The sequence below is a fragment of the Rhea americana genome, unplaced genomic scaffold, assembly GCF_003343005.1.
Source record: "Rhea americana isolate MKP2758 unplaced genomic scaffold, rheAme1 scaffold_91, whole genome shotgun sequence".
In the NCBI taxonomy this organism is placed as follows: Eukaryota; Metazoa; Chordata; class Aves; order Rheiformes; family Rheidae; genus Rhea; species Rhea americana.
In genome coordinates, this window is record NW_028187100.1 from 1,402,627 (window position 1) to 1,416,847 (window position 14,221).

General features: G+C 41.8%; 1 protein-coding gene across 2 annotated transcripts in view; it reads right to left on the minus strand.

Annotated features, from left to right (window-relative positions):
- TTLL12 (tubulin tyrosine ligase like 12) overlaps positions 1–14,215 on the minus strand; it is a 29,371-nt gene extending 15,156 nt beyond the window's left edge. For both annotated transcript variants that reach the window (XM_085324422.1, XM_085324421.1), the window contains exons 1-5: positions 14,073–14,215; positions 7,234–7,409; positions 4,908–5,106; positions 2,904–3,063; positions 2,090–2,223 (exon numbers count right to left, since the gene is read on the minus strand). In XM_085324422.1, the coding sequence (XP_085180548.1) occupies positions 2,090–2,223; positions 2,904–3,063; positions 4,908–5,106; positions 7,234–7,409; positions 14,073–14,192 (789 nt within the window). In that variant the 5' untranslated portion in view covers positions 14,193–14,215. The remainder of the gene's footprint in view (positions 1–2,089; positions 2,224–2,903; positions 3,064–4,907; positions 5,107–7,233; positions 7,410–14,072) is intronic.
- Positions 14,216–14,221: the final 6 nt, after the last annotated feature.

Genomic DNA, 14,221 nt, shown 5'->3' on the forward strand with positions numbered 1-14,221 from the left:
AAGTACAAAATACTTCCTGCATTCACTGAACAAAGGAAGGGAGCTTGTGCCTTCAAGAGCGTAAGATTACAATTGTCCGAACACTACCAGAGGATTCACTATTGTTTTYTTCYGTGCCTTGAACTCAGGTAGCTATTGCAGAACAGTAACTACTCTAGTCCCCAAAGAGATGCTTCATCCACTGCAGACATTTCAAAAAGAATCACCTCCTCTGACACTGCTTTCTGCAATCATTACTTCAATCATTACCCATAGTATTGTTTAGTTATAACCTTTGTGATTTGTGTTGAAGAACAGAAATAAGCAATAGAACAAAAATCAGAAAGAAGCTAAGCCATAGTGTCACTGTAACAACTCTGTGAGTCTTCCAAGCAGAACACAAGCACCTTTCAGATGTAAAGGAAAATTAGCTAAGTAACTAATTACATTTCTTATTCTAATGACAATGTAGAAGAAGTTAAAGAAGTAAAAACAACACAGCTGATTCAGCYACTAGTAGTTATTTGCATATTGTAGTAAAACATTCTGAGCTGCAGACACTGCAAAGAGATWGCAGCAAAGTTAATTTTGAAATGGTTATGACTTGCACACATATTTAGTAACATTTTCACAAAATTGCAATTCTCTGCAAAATTGCTGGTTCACATGTTAATGCTGCAAACAGACCCCCGAAGTTGCGTGTATGTTTCTGTGCACACACCTCTTGTGCGTACAAAAATACGGGCTGCAGAAATGTCAGCAACATGGAATCTCATTCTAGACTTCTCATTTCRGTGTTTAAGGTTATGCTATGCACTAAGCTATTTTTCCCCAGTCTGTCACCAGCCTACAACTTTAATCTACAGCTAAACATTCTTGAAYCAAAGGAAGCTCGRTTGGTTGRTACTTGCATCAAGTTTTCGCTGTCRTCTCTTCTGSACAGGTGAGTRGAASAGACAAGAAAGACAATGCTTYGAGAAGATGCACATTCTTAAGGTGGGAGGGAAAGGAGGATATTGTTCACTTATTTGCCACACACAGTTCTTTAATCAAACCTGATCATTCCAAAACAGAATTAAACTCCATGTAAAATACTGCCTTATCTAAGATCCAGACACTTTTGTCAAGAGARGATCTGCAAGCCCAGAACTGCGGGTGCACTGTTGTTCCTCATCTGTAAATGCAAAGTTCATCTATTCCTCTTCCAAAAATGCAAAATCCCAACAAATCAGATTGATTTAATTTGCAAAACAGCTTAAGAATTTTCAAGGAATATCTTTATCTGGCAGAAGCAGGCTAACTTCTTTTCTGACTAGATATTGTTAGCAATAAGCTGGATCCAGCAGTTTTTGCCCATCCTCCATTATTAAGATTACTGGCACTATACATACATTTTTAAAAGTTGCACTTTGAAAGCTGTTAGCAGGTAGTACAGCATCCTCTTATGCATCGAGAGTCACGCTCCTTTATTTTTTCTTAAAAAAGGATCTAATACAGATTTGTCTCGTGAAAAGGAGATTTCAAACAGCATTAAYTTCCGCAATAAACACAACAGACAAGGACTCCCTAACAGGGCCATCAAACTAAAGAYGCAGTCTCTGTTCCAATGTTTAACGGTTCTAAATCACAACATTAAATACATAACCAGGATGAAAACTGCAAGTACTCACAATATAAAGATAAAACTTCCTGTAATTCAAGACTGACAAGAAGTGCTACAATAACGGCTTCAACTGTGTAAATCTATTAGATAACGTCTCCAMTCTCTAACTAGAAGATAACTACCTTATATGTAGTACTTTGCAGCATGTGTTTATGGATGCAAGTTGTTTTATTAGACATTACCATGCCTCTAGTAAGAAATGGAATAGATAAGCTAACATAATAGAAATGGTTTGTGTTGCTTCAGTCTTGGAATAGTTATATATTATGCATAAGATATTTCTTGTCTGACTAGGCTTTATTTGAAATGATTTAGCTTTTAGTTAATACCTAATACTCCTATAAAATTTTAAGCCAAAAAAAAGAAGCCCATAATCAGCACATTTGCAATGTTTTCAGATGCTGTCTCTTCTTAAAAGAGAGAAATAAAAAGTTGTTAAAACTATACCTGGTAATGCTCATCTGATGGCTCTGGAGTAAAACAGTTGATGTCCAACACCTCACTAGGCACCCATGGTAACAAGACACACTTCCTGATTAAACGATCAGTTTCCCCGTAAGCGTAGTCACGCGTCACTTCATCTGGGACAAAATAAGAATCTGTTAGAAACTGCCTTCCTTTCATTTTCCACTGAAAGTCTTCCTTCTGCCACATCATACAAATGACAGCTTCACGGTGAATAATATCACAACTTTTGCGATTTAAATGCAAAGTTAGGCAGAATTAAAAAGAACTACATTAAAAATGGTATTATTTGGGTTGTGAAATATAATCTGAGGCCAGCCAGCTAGCTTGTGACAGTTTAGTCGGATAGCTGAATACTAGTATCCTTTCTACATGATGGGCACATAAAGGGAGGCCCCAAACAAGGTTACAGGAACAAACAGTTAATCTGGCATTGTCCAACTTCAAACATGTGGTTTTGTGACTTAAAACTACAAACTGATGTTTTGAGGAAGTTTTTAAAAAAATATTCTCAGATGTCTGAATCTATGGTTATATTAGAACAACGATGCAAGATTCAAGTTCTCTGCTAGTAAAACATCACTAAGATTTTGGGGTAGATAAAAGCCTCCATTTCGCATAAATTGCGGTACTAGAAACCATATTTTAATTCCACAGAATAACAAATATGAAGTTATTTTAGTCATAAAATGTTCGTTGTACTGTGAGGACTATTTTAGAGCTCAATGATTTATAAGAATACGACCTATTTTCTGATGTAGTGATGAAAAGAAACATACATGACAAACATGCTTACCACCAGCTTCAAGGTCTCTCAAAGGCCAGAGAAGAGTGTAAGCAATTTGTTGAGGCATATAAAATAAAGGTGCTGTTGCAAAGCTAGGCTGATCTGAATGCTGAATACGTGATCCAAATTCATCCATAATGTACCAGACAGGAACCTTCTCCTCCGCAGTCTGTAAAAGGGGAAGCGATCCTGCACATATCAATTGCTAGAAGAGCACTGCAAGACAGAAGGCGCTGGCAGTACACCCTGCAACTTTTCTCCAATTTCCACTCCAGCCAAGACTGCGAGCAGGTGGTAAGTACAGAATAACTCTCCTGTCTTGGCAAGTCTGATGCTAAGCCAGCCTAGCCTCCAGTCACTGTGAAAGCAGACAAGCCTGTTCCCACCCCAGCTGCACATTCCCATTTTCTTTCTTTGGCTACTGCAACCGCTTACCAGACCCACTTCCACTGCACCAGACAAGGCAGTTCAGGGAGCTAAACCAGCAGAAGGCTTTTTAAGAGTTAGGTTTCCTTCAGTTTCTATCAGTACCAGCCTGCAGTGAGGAGTTTGAGGTATACAGCTGTAGGATGGGACAAGAACAGAACCTGCCCCCAGAGCAAGAGCTGGCTGTGAGACTGTTGAGGCTGCATCACCAAACCACATCTTCCTGCAACACTTATCATGATAAAACGATGACTATATGAATAAAGTTCAAGTTTCCTGCTAATACTACTGCCARTCTTTTACAGATGCAGAAATGGAGGAGCTGCGACTGACTTAATCTATTCAAGTAGTCTAGTGTCAGAAAGAGGAACAGCCAGGTTCAGCTGCAGGTTGAATTAATCATTTTCTAGGGAAGYACTTTTCAACTGGTAACCTGGGTAATCCCACATGATTCATGGGCTATTCATAACAATAAGATGAGAAACAAAGGCACGGGGTAGAAAGAATGAGAGGCACTGTTCAGATCTCCCTTCTACCTAAGAACAAAGAAAGCAGCCACAATGAATCCCTTTCACTGGAATTTTCTGGCCTGATACTATGGAGAATTAAGTTGACATCTACACTGGTAAAGGTGTGTACTGCAGGGCAGGGAGCAATCTTGGGCCCCTGAGCTAAGTGGAGCAGGCTGGTCATGCTCACACTACTCAAAGTTAACTCCTGGTAAAACAGACAGGCCCTGTCCATTCTGCAAAGGTTTCACTTGAAATAGCCTAGTGGCTACGTCACAGCCCCTGCAAGAGAGTTTTTAACAGACCAGTGAAAGTTGCATTCCCTCAGAAATGGCATATACACATGTGGGGGTATGTGATGGTCAAGACCTGTTAAGACAGTGCTGTAAGACTGTGTAGGGCAAAGGGAGACAAACCTGGTGCGGTCTTGTCTACACTACCTACAGACAGCAGCTCCTGGCATAAGCTATCCCCAGAAACACTGTTTTGAAGCTAGTTTAACAAAGGAGTTTGAGGGTGAATTAACATTTACATGGTGTGGACAATCAGCTACTGCCAAATACAAACCAGAAAGCAAAGTTATTTGACAACAGAAASACACCGTTGGTATGTGCAGCACTCCACACAGATGAGGAAGACTGTGAGCATGGCTGCTGACAGGCACACTTTTATGTGAAACAGTTGATTCAAGTGGTATTTTTCCCTTCATTATGAGAAAGTTTTAAGAGACGGAAAAAAGCCCAAAGCCACAACACACAAGTTGATCTTCCCTTTTTAGCTCTCTTCCTTTGCATCATGCTCTTCCCCTTTATTAAAAAACAAAAATAAAAAAACCCTCAAAGCTAAGAGGAATACTCTTTAAGTTCTCTTATAAGAAAGTTGGTAGCAAACCATTGTGCATTTTAGCTCTGCAAGGCATTTGCTCTCCCTCCAAGTAGAAGTTTGTTCTGAGATGTCAGTAAAGGAACTTCTTTATATTAAAGAGACACCTTTTTATTAATAGCAATGTATTGGAATGTCTTCAGCAGCATTAGCTAGAACTGTTTAGCATCCTAATTACTAAGCTTTAGGGACTTACCCCTTGAGAAAGTTGGTAGGTCTGATTGTATTTCCACATTTCCTGCAACACTTGCTCAATACTGCCCTCATCTGGGACCTCTCCATGAAAGTCAATTCCCATGAGATTTGCCATTCTGTGAAGTAAACCGGGTACATGAAGCAGCTGCTGACGGGCATGTTCAACACGGTATGTCCAGGCGTGGTCGATCAGGAAAATGCTTAAAGAGATTTCAGTAACATTACAATACTATATTTTTTTACATGTACAAAGCCAAAGGCTCCTGCAAGTTCCCCAGTACAAGAGAGACATGGAGCTACTGGAGAGAGTCCAGCGTAGGGCTATGAAGATGATCAAAGGGCTGGAGCACCTGYCCTATGAGGAACAGCTGTGAGAGCTGGGCCTCTTCAGCCTGGGGAAGAGAAGACTGAGGGGGGATCTTATCAATGTGTACAAGTACCTGAAGGGAGGGTGTCAAGGGGATGGGGCCAAACTCTTTTCAGTTGTCCCGTCTGACAGGACAAGAAGCAATGGGCAGAAATTGAACCACAGCAAGTTCTGCCTGAAGGTGAGGGGRAATTTCTTCACTGAGAGTGACAGAGCCCTGGACCAGGCTGCCCAGAGAGGTTGTGGAGTCTCCTTCTCTGGAGATATTCAAGGCYCGCCTGGATACAACCCTGTCTAACATGCTCTAGGTGACCCTGCTGAGCAGGGAGGTTGGACTAGATGATCTCCAGAGGTCYCTTCCAACCTTACTGATTTTATGATTCTATGAATAAGGGCTACATTTCCTTGTATACAGTTTGGCAACTATTTCTTTTCTTACTCCCAAAGGARCTCCTAGAGGGTACACTGACACAGAAGGATAGGAACAACTTCCTAGCAATAACACTGTGGCTTAATTTATACTTTGTTTTTGTTCTAGAAAGTGTATTGTACATTAATTACTATTTCCATGAAGATGAGGCACAAACAGAGCAGAGCACTCTGTAACCCCAGCTCCCTTTAATGTCCCAGGTCACGAGAGTTTCTTCCCTTTGGTCATTATTTCCACTGCATCAACTTGAAATTCTTGCCTGAAGAAGGAAAACACTATACTATTTTGCAAAAATATTCACAGATCTTATCAGTGACAAGCTCTGTGACATCTACAGTTATCCATAAAATTAGGTGGAGAGATCTGATCATTACAAGCCTATACTACTTGCCTACTTAATAATAATAAATAATTTTTTTTGTTTTTGTTTGTCTCTCAGGTCTTTTTAGAAAGATGTATTGTTTTAAAAGAATTGCCAAGCTAAAACTAAACAAAACCACACATGACTGGAAAGCCTTCCTTTAATAAGTATAACCCTCATTTAGGTTGCATGATGTTTACAGCAAAAGCATAGTTATTTAAACAGAACAGTTTTCCGCATTTTGGTTTTATCCTCTTACTGAGGTAAACTGGAGGAAAAAAAAAATGAATTGTACACTTGGGGTGAGAAGAGGGGAAAACACCAAAACATACTTTATAAAGTTAAAAACAAGTCCCCTGTCAYGTACATAGAATATCCCTGACCAACTATCATATCTCAGATTTCATTCCACTTAATGTCGAAATTAAAGACTCCAGGAAGCGCTAAAGGGAAGGCTTTCGGAAATTCGTTCCAAATTCCAGTTAGCAAACGGGTGCACTGATACTTTGCTCCTACATCTGTACACATCTGAATGCTGCAAGAAAGCCCATACTTATTGCAGGAGATGCTTTGAAGTTCATTATTTAAATTGGTTCTCAGATTTAGGAAGACAGTGACTTTGGTTAAAGCTGGTATATAAAGGTGGTATCTACACTGCTTTTACTCATCAAGGCTAACTTTAGTTAAACAAAAAAAATCTAAAAAAATGAAAGATCTGGCATGAGAAATTTTATAGAACTGAGCAGAATTATGTTTAGAGCTCCAGAAGAGTTTAAGTTTCATCTCACCATCAGAGCTTTGTTGAGTGCAATTCTTTTTCCAAGCACACAGACTCATAGATACAAAATGTTGGTATTATCTCTGAGGAGTTCGTTTCAAGTTTGCCCTTTGCCTATTTTCTCAGTCAGTTTACTGATTTCTAAACACCCCCCTGCACGTTTACAAAGGAGTAACTTGCACCACAAGTACACCTTGCAACATCTGCCTCATTGTAAGCAGATTATTTATGCTTATTGAAATCGGCAGCTATCTTTCAGAGTAAGAAAAGAAAAACATGGAATTTCTGAATGCGATCAAACAAGTTTTAAAGCAAACTGCACGTATGTGCCATCATTCTAGGGTTTGAGGCTACTCAAAGATTGAAGAGTAGTTCTGAAATCACTGCTCACCTATTTGGATCAGAGGCTTGAAGCCCATTCTCATTTGTTATGATAACTTTGAAACAAGATTCGTTTCCAGGATTTGGTTTCTTTTTCAACTGTTCTTCCATTTCTTCATCAGCTTCTTCCTCCTCCTCCACCTCTTCTACCTGCATTATCCCGAAGTAGTCACCAGCATCAAACACCTGATATTAGAAGTGTGCAGAATTGCATGCAGTTAGTTAAAGCAGTATCCTGACAAGCATAATTCAATACTGAAAGGCACTTGTAAACAATTTTGACTTGCAATCYGATAAGCATCTGGCATTTTGAACTTAACAGATAAATCAATTATAGCATTAATTCTTCCATGTTTTAACAGAACTGTTTGCTTGGGAAATTTCTTCAGTTAATACTGGCAGGAAGATTTACTGGKTTTTTTTTGGTACCAATGAGTCTACTGATGATAGCCTATTAACCCTTTCTTTAAAAGCTGAATACAGAGAGTCTTTGCTCAACTTTACTAAAATCAACAATTTAAGTCTTGCAAAAATATAGTCTCATATTATGGCATGTAAAGCTCAAATCCAGTTGTTACCCAGGCACYACACTATGCTGAAATGTATTAATTTCTGCAATGGCCAGAAACCAAACCATAGGAAGTTCCACCTGAACATGAGGGGGAATTTCTTCACTGTGAGAGTGACAGAGCCCTGGACCAGGTTGGCCAGAGAGGTTGTGGAGTCTCCTTCTCTGGAGATATTCAAGACCCACTTGGATGCAATCCTGTCTAACATGTCCAGGTGACTGTGCTTGTGCAGGGGTGTTGGACTAGATGATCTCCAGAGGTCCCTTCCAACCTTACTGATTCTATCATTCTAAGATCCTTAGAAAAGAAAAAGAGCTTTTATCAACTGAGTTTGGAAGCAATTAAGAAATCCCAGTATGTTTTTCCTCTTTCTCTCTTATTCAAGGAAATACGTATGTTTACTTATCTCTAGATGAATCTGAAGATTGCTTACACTGCTACAAGTTAAAATCTATGCACTTACCTCTATCAATATGCTAAAAGAGGTTTGTTCTCAATTTTTCCTACTCTAGTTGTAACATCCAGATTATAAATCCAGTAGGTCACTAYACAACTTTCCTTTCTGCCCAAAACCTCGCCAAAGGGAAAGCTTGTAAACTCTCTGTAAACTAAGACGCTACTGAAACATATCAACTTTTGTGATTTCAAGGTCAATTTATGCTCTGAAAAAAGAGAAGGAGGAGGAGGAAAAAAAGCATTCTGAAGTTTCAAAAGACTTCGAAAAATAACTCCCTATAAAAAGATTTGAAAAGTCACTCACACACTACATAATGAGGCAGATGCAGACAAATCAGTAGAGGTGTCATGTCCCCAAAACATACTTCTCAATTTCACTAGGAAGTAGTATAGAGGGGGAAAGAAACAGAAATGTAACCTCACATCAAGCYGGAGCATATGTAACCTCTGATGTTGTATTAGTGCAAGTTACTACTTCTGTACATTGACAACTTAGTAGATGTAAAAGTACAGAGGTAGCAACAAGCTTTTATTTGTTCCTTCCAAGTGAGTGTTGCTTCAGAATAATTATTTCTGCTAAACTCCAGCAGGGGGGCGAGGAAAATAATTCAACTTTTGTTAAAAAAAAAAAAAAAAAAAAAAAAAAATAGCTGCCAAAAGACAGCTAGCAAGAGGAAGGGAGAAACACCTACTTCACATTTTAAGCTACAGTACAGTCTCACAGTGCAGATTCAAAGGGAGAAATACCTGAAATCTGCTTTTCAGGAACAGGGGATGGTATTTTCCTTTGGGCTGGGGGATAGGAAAAGGAAATGCCCACAATGTGTTGGCTAACTCCACACATGCACCTTTCATAGAGTAAAGAAAATTATTTTTTGCAAAGCGACCTCACYGGAGATTAAGCATGCATCTATTTTTTAAAAAATTAAGAAATAAACTTAATATCACCCACTTCATCAGGCACCAAAATAGCTAGAAATTCTTATTTGTTCCTAGTTTTTTCAGTTTTGCTAGAACAAACAGGATACCACTATGCAACAGCAAGCAGTATTACAACCTCTTGCTGTTATAACAGGGGCCACAAATACTTTTGTAAGTCTCTGCTTGGTTGCCCACACATCATCAGGTTAGCTCTCCACTGGATCTGCTTCCTGATGCGGCTCGCTGCACACATGCTAATCCTGGAAAATGGCAGGCAGTAAAAAAGTGCACTGGGGCACACACGTTCCACTTCTCCCTCAAGTGACGTTTTGCTCCTCCTGCTGCCAGATCGAGAGCAGCTTTCCTGATCAGGCTCATTAGCTGGCAGGACAAACAGCAGCTAAATGACTGGCAATCCTTAGGAAAATAAAGCTGTGAGTGTGATTCATCGGAGGCCACTTGACACAGTGCAGCACTTCSTATGTTTTTTATACTTAACACTTTAAGTAGTTGGATGGGCACAGATATGCAGCTGCTGTCTTTGAGATTAACCTTCCCTTGCCACAGGCTCCACTCGTTTACCAAACCAGCACGATGAATGTTGTATCAAGTTCTTCAACAACTAAAGGAAGCTGTTGGTTTTATGTTTCACCAAACGTGAACTCAACACTTAAGCAGAACAGCCTCCAAATCCTCTAAGCCAATGTTTCAGTCTCTCCCTCCAACTGACATTGGTGGCATGTTGCATTTAGCAGGTAATCTCTCCTTTAATACTTTTTCTGCAGCATTGTTCCAAAAATTATTTCCTCTCTCCCTTAAAAAAAAGGACAACCTTGARGTGAATCAGGTGTCAATAAATTTCYCCATCTGAAGCAATTCACACTTCTCAGAGCAGCAGCCSGAGGCTGCCTTCAAAATGATTTTTATCAGTTTCTTTCTTGTTCCCTAAATTCAAATTGATAAGAAATACTACAGTAGAGAGTTGGGTAGAAGCGTCTAGTCAGCAACATCTTTGGGATGGAGCAGGGTGGGGTGGAAGACACTGCTGTCCTGCTCTCTCCCTCCCACCCTTYGAGACAAGCTGTCACTCCTATGACTCTATTAAGCAAGCAGCTTGAAGGYGTCATAAACTGCTTAAGGCAAAAGTCAGCTGGATAAGCTCAAACCACCATTTTAAAAGGTATAAACTTTTTCTTGAAGCAGAGCAGGCAGAGCTCTACTACTTCCCCAGAGAGAGCTTCTGGAGATGTATAATAACCTCTCAAAGACAGTGAACCTTTTGGTGGCAAAAATATTGCAAGTAAAACAYGGCTGAGTAAAATTACTGCCTCTGATTTTCTAACAGTCTCATAACAGAGGGGCAGTAAACACCTCGACATGCAAAAGCAACTCCACACTCAGGTGCAATTCCTGTGCAACAAACCTACTGCATGAAATGGGTGTGATACATGGAGCAGGCCAATGTCACGATGACAATTACATCGTGCACATGCACCTTCAGCAAATTCCTGCTAGGTGCATTTCCAAATGCTTTTCTGAAGGTTTGTGAGCAACAGCCTGACCTTCTCCGAATGGAAAGTACAAGCTATTAGTATTGATCATGCTGCACTCCTTCTAAAAATTAATTAGAAGCCTCCATTTCTAACTGGAACAACACTGTAAGTAGTCATTTGTGAGCTCCATCTCAGAGCCACAAAAACCTGGCCGCAGAACACAGTAGCCTGGCCACATCATGTAACAAGTGCCTGCAATAGGAAAATTATTAYGGATTAAATTAGATGTAGGCACTGTATTTCCCAGGCTTACTATGTAAGTCACATAAGCAYGGGTTACTAACCAGACTAGACGAACCTTCTGCAGGAAAAAAAACCCACACTATACTGGAAATAGAATTTTAGGATCTCCTAATAAACTATTACACTTGTATATATTTTGCCAGCTTTTGCCAGATACTCTGAAAGGTTTGCTCCCCAACAGAGAAACTGAGAAAACTGAACAGAGAAATGCAAAAGTTTTTTTCTTTTTAAGCATTATTTCTTGATCTAGCAGATAGGTCATATTTTGAATTAGTGATACAATTTAATTCACAGCTTCCATCACRCTAAGGAAAGCTTCCATCATGTTAAAAGGAAATCTGCTCCAGCAAATCTCCAGGTGAATGAAAACAAATCCTCCACTTCTCTTGAGGGCTTCAGCATACACGTAAGAGGGAGGGCACATTCACTATGTGCGCCTAAGAGTGTGTGTGTGTGTTGGAAAACAGCTGCTTGGGTTGGGTTGCAGAGGTACTGATGTAAGAGAGAAGATTTTATCTGTATTCTGGATGCAAGTTTTCCAAGTTGTACAATGCTAGAGAATGTTGTCTTTGCTAACAGGTCAAGACAAATGAAGAATTCATTCCTCCCACCTTCATACATGAAGCAAGGGAACTCTGTGTTTCACTGGGGATTTTTTCAGTTATTCTTGACCTAGACTGCCAAAACATGCTCATCTTTTCCCTTTATCTCCTTTGCTGTCTTTATTGCCACTCCTCCAGCCTCTCCAAATAATACAGTTCTAAGTAAAGTACTGCAGCTCTGAATCTACCTCCCCAAGAGCTTATCCCACTCCTCACTGATTTTCCCTGGACTTCCCAGTTTCCTCCATATCCTTTGGCCCGCCTCCAGGGCAAAGGCTAGAAGCTGCAGCAGTAGAGATGAGCATCAGCAGCAGCCTAATTTATCTTCCTAAGCACACTGAAGTCATTACATCTCTCTCTGCGCGCGCACACACACACACACACACACGCTTGAGCATTAGCACAAGAGCAGGCTCAGCCTCTGCTGCAAGCGAAAGGTGCGTTCTGCCACCTCCGGGCATACACTCGCTTCACCCTGCACGCCTCCCATCCTGGCTTCTCTAAAGGCATCAGAGCTACAGGTTTCCTCACTCTCCTCTCTTCCCTCCTCTCCTTCCTTTCCCTGACAAAGTTGGCACCAGGAAAGGATTTTGGCCACAGCACACAAATCATAAGCCTGCTTTACGTTAYAGCCTAGCTCCACAGTTTACCAGCTGCCTTCAGCTTTCTAATACTGACATGCAGCAATGTAACAGCTTGCAACTTTGGGTTTTTTTGTTTTCCAACTTTATGCCTCCTCCTCTTTCATCCTGCTCCAATTTATTCCTTCTTTTGCTTTCTCATTTAAGCAAGGAAACAGATATCCCCCGTTGCAAGTCATTTATACCAATTCCTGCTGAGGGAGGTATAGCATAACAAAAGGTTTGTAATTAGGTAAGTGCTGGAGTTGATGAGGACATTTTTTCAGTAATGCTAGTAGCTGGAATACAAACACAGTAAGACTGCAGTGCCAGGCACCCAACAGTTAGAAAGCACTGGAAATAAATTCAGGCGTTTTCAATATATGTGCCACAGACCATCACATTGTATCACGACTTACTGGTCTTGTCTCCTGCCCCAGCACTACAGTGAGGAAGGGGGGGGGGGGGAAATTGGTCAAATAATTAGAAATGTATCTTCTTTCTACTTTTGCATGTGTGTTATGCTACAGTCTCTTCTATATCCTGCTCAAACTTTTTTCTCCTCACCTCCCCCAGGGCCTCCTCCATCCCCTTGCCAGTTCCCTTCTCAGGCTCCAGATGACAAGCAGAAGGTTGCTAAAAACACAGGGAAAAAAAGAGATCCTTCATCCCTTTGTGACTTTCAGAGCARGTTGGGAGTCCTTCTGGTTTCAGCTTGAGGTGAAACCCACCTAGCCCTTGCAAGAGGATGGTTTGTGCACAGCCTGGTCAGGACTACTGCAGAGGAACTCAACTATTTTCACAAAGGGCAATGCCTCCAAATTTGCTTTTTTAGGACTGACAGCTGTGGTTTTACACAGACTTACAAGCTGCTCAGAATTTAGCCCAATTAAAAAACCTACAGAGCACAGACATGCCAAGATGCTCTACAAAATGGTGCTTGTGTTATCACTGCTGTAAACACAGTCAGAAGGCTCTTCCACCGCTGTCCTTGCTCTCTGGAACAGCTTTTGCTCAGATTAGGAACAACTGAGATAACCAGCAAGCCAAAAGTACTCCCAGAAAACTGGCCGCTGTGTACCTCAGTCCGAGGCAGATAACTTTTGCACGTGCAAAACAAGCTGAATGAGTTCGTTCTGCACAGTAATAAGCAACTGAGAACAGGACAGACCAGCATCGAATTGTAGAGAGTTAGGAAAAAGAAAAGAGGACCAGATAAAAACAACCTAAATCATGATGTGTTAACATCCGACAACATCTTGACTTCAGTACCATTGCTGCCACTTTTCTTAATTTCTCTTTGGCAAAAAGGCTGAAGGCTTTATGATATATCYGTTTTTTCTGTCCAATAAATACATGATTTCTAGCCAGCAGGACTTCCCTTTTTCAAGCTTCATGCTCACTATGATAAATGGCAAATACACACACAGCAGTACACATAATATCTTTATAGCCCCTCACCACAGCTTTGGTAACCCAGCCAGCCCATAGTTTTTCCATCATTTTAACGCACTCTCCCATTTTGTTTTTATTTTTTCTCTTCCTTTCCCAGGATGAGAAGGGGCACTTGTGCCAGACGGCAGCATGTGGGAGAAAACAGACCCGCTCCACAGGGCGGCTCGCCCGAAAAGCAGGCCCTGCCCCGCATGGCGGCTCGCAGGGGAGGGGAAGCGACCTGCCCCGCCCCAGCGCAGGGGAAGAGAAGGGGCCGCCCCCGGGGACACCCCGCGCCTTCCCCTCGCAGACCCGCAGCCGGCCCAGCGCGGGGGCAACGGCCGCGGAGGGAACCCAGTGGCGGGAAACCCCCAACGGGCGCGGCGCGCGCCAGGCTCACCCGCCCCCAACCGACGGCCGTGGGCGCGCGCGCGCGCGCGGGACCACCCACCTCGCCGCGCAGCTTGCGGCACAGGCTCTCCCAGTAGCGCGCGGGGACGCGCGAGGCGCGGAGCGCGGCGCCGTGCAGGGCCACGAAGGCCGACAGCTCCCCTTCGCCCTCGCCGGACATGGCGCAGCCCCGCTACCTCTGTGGCCGCC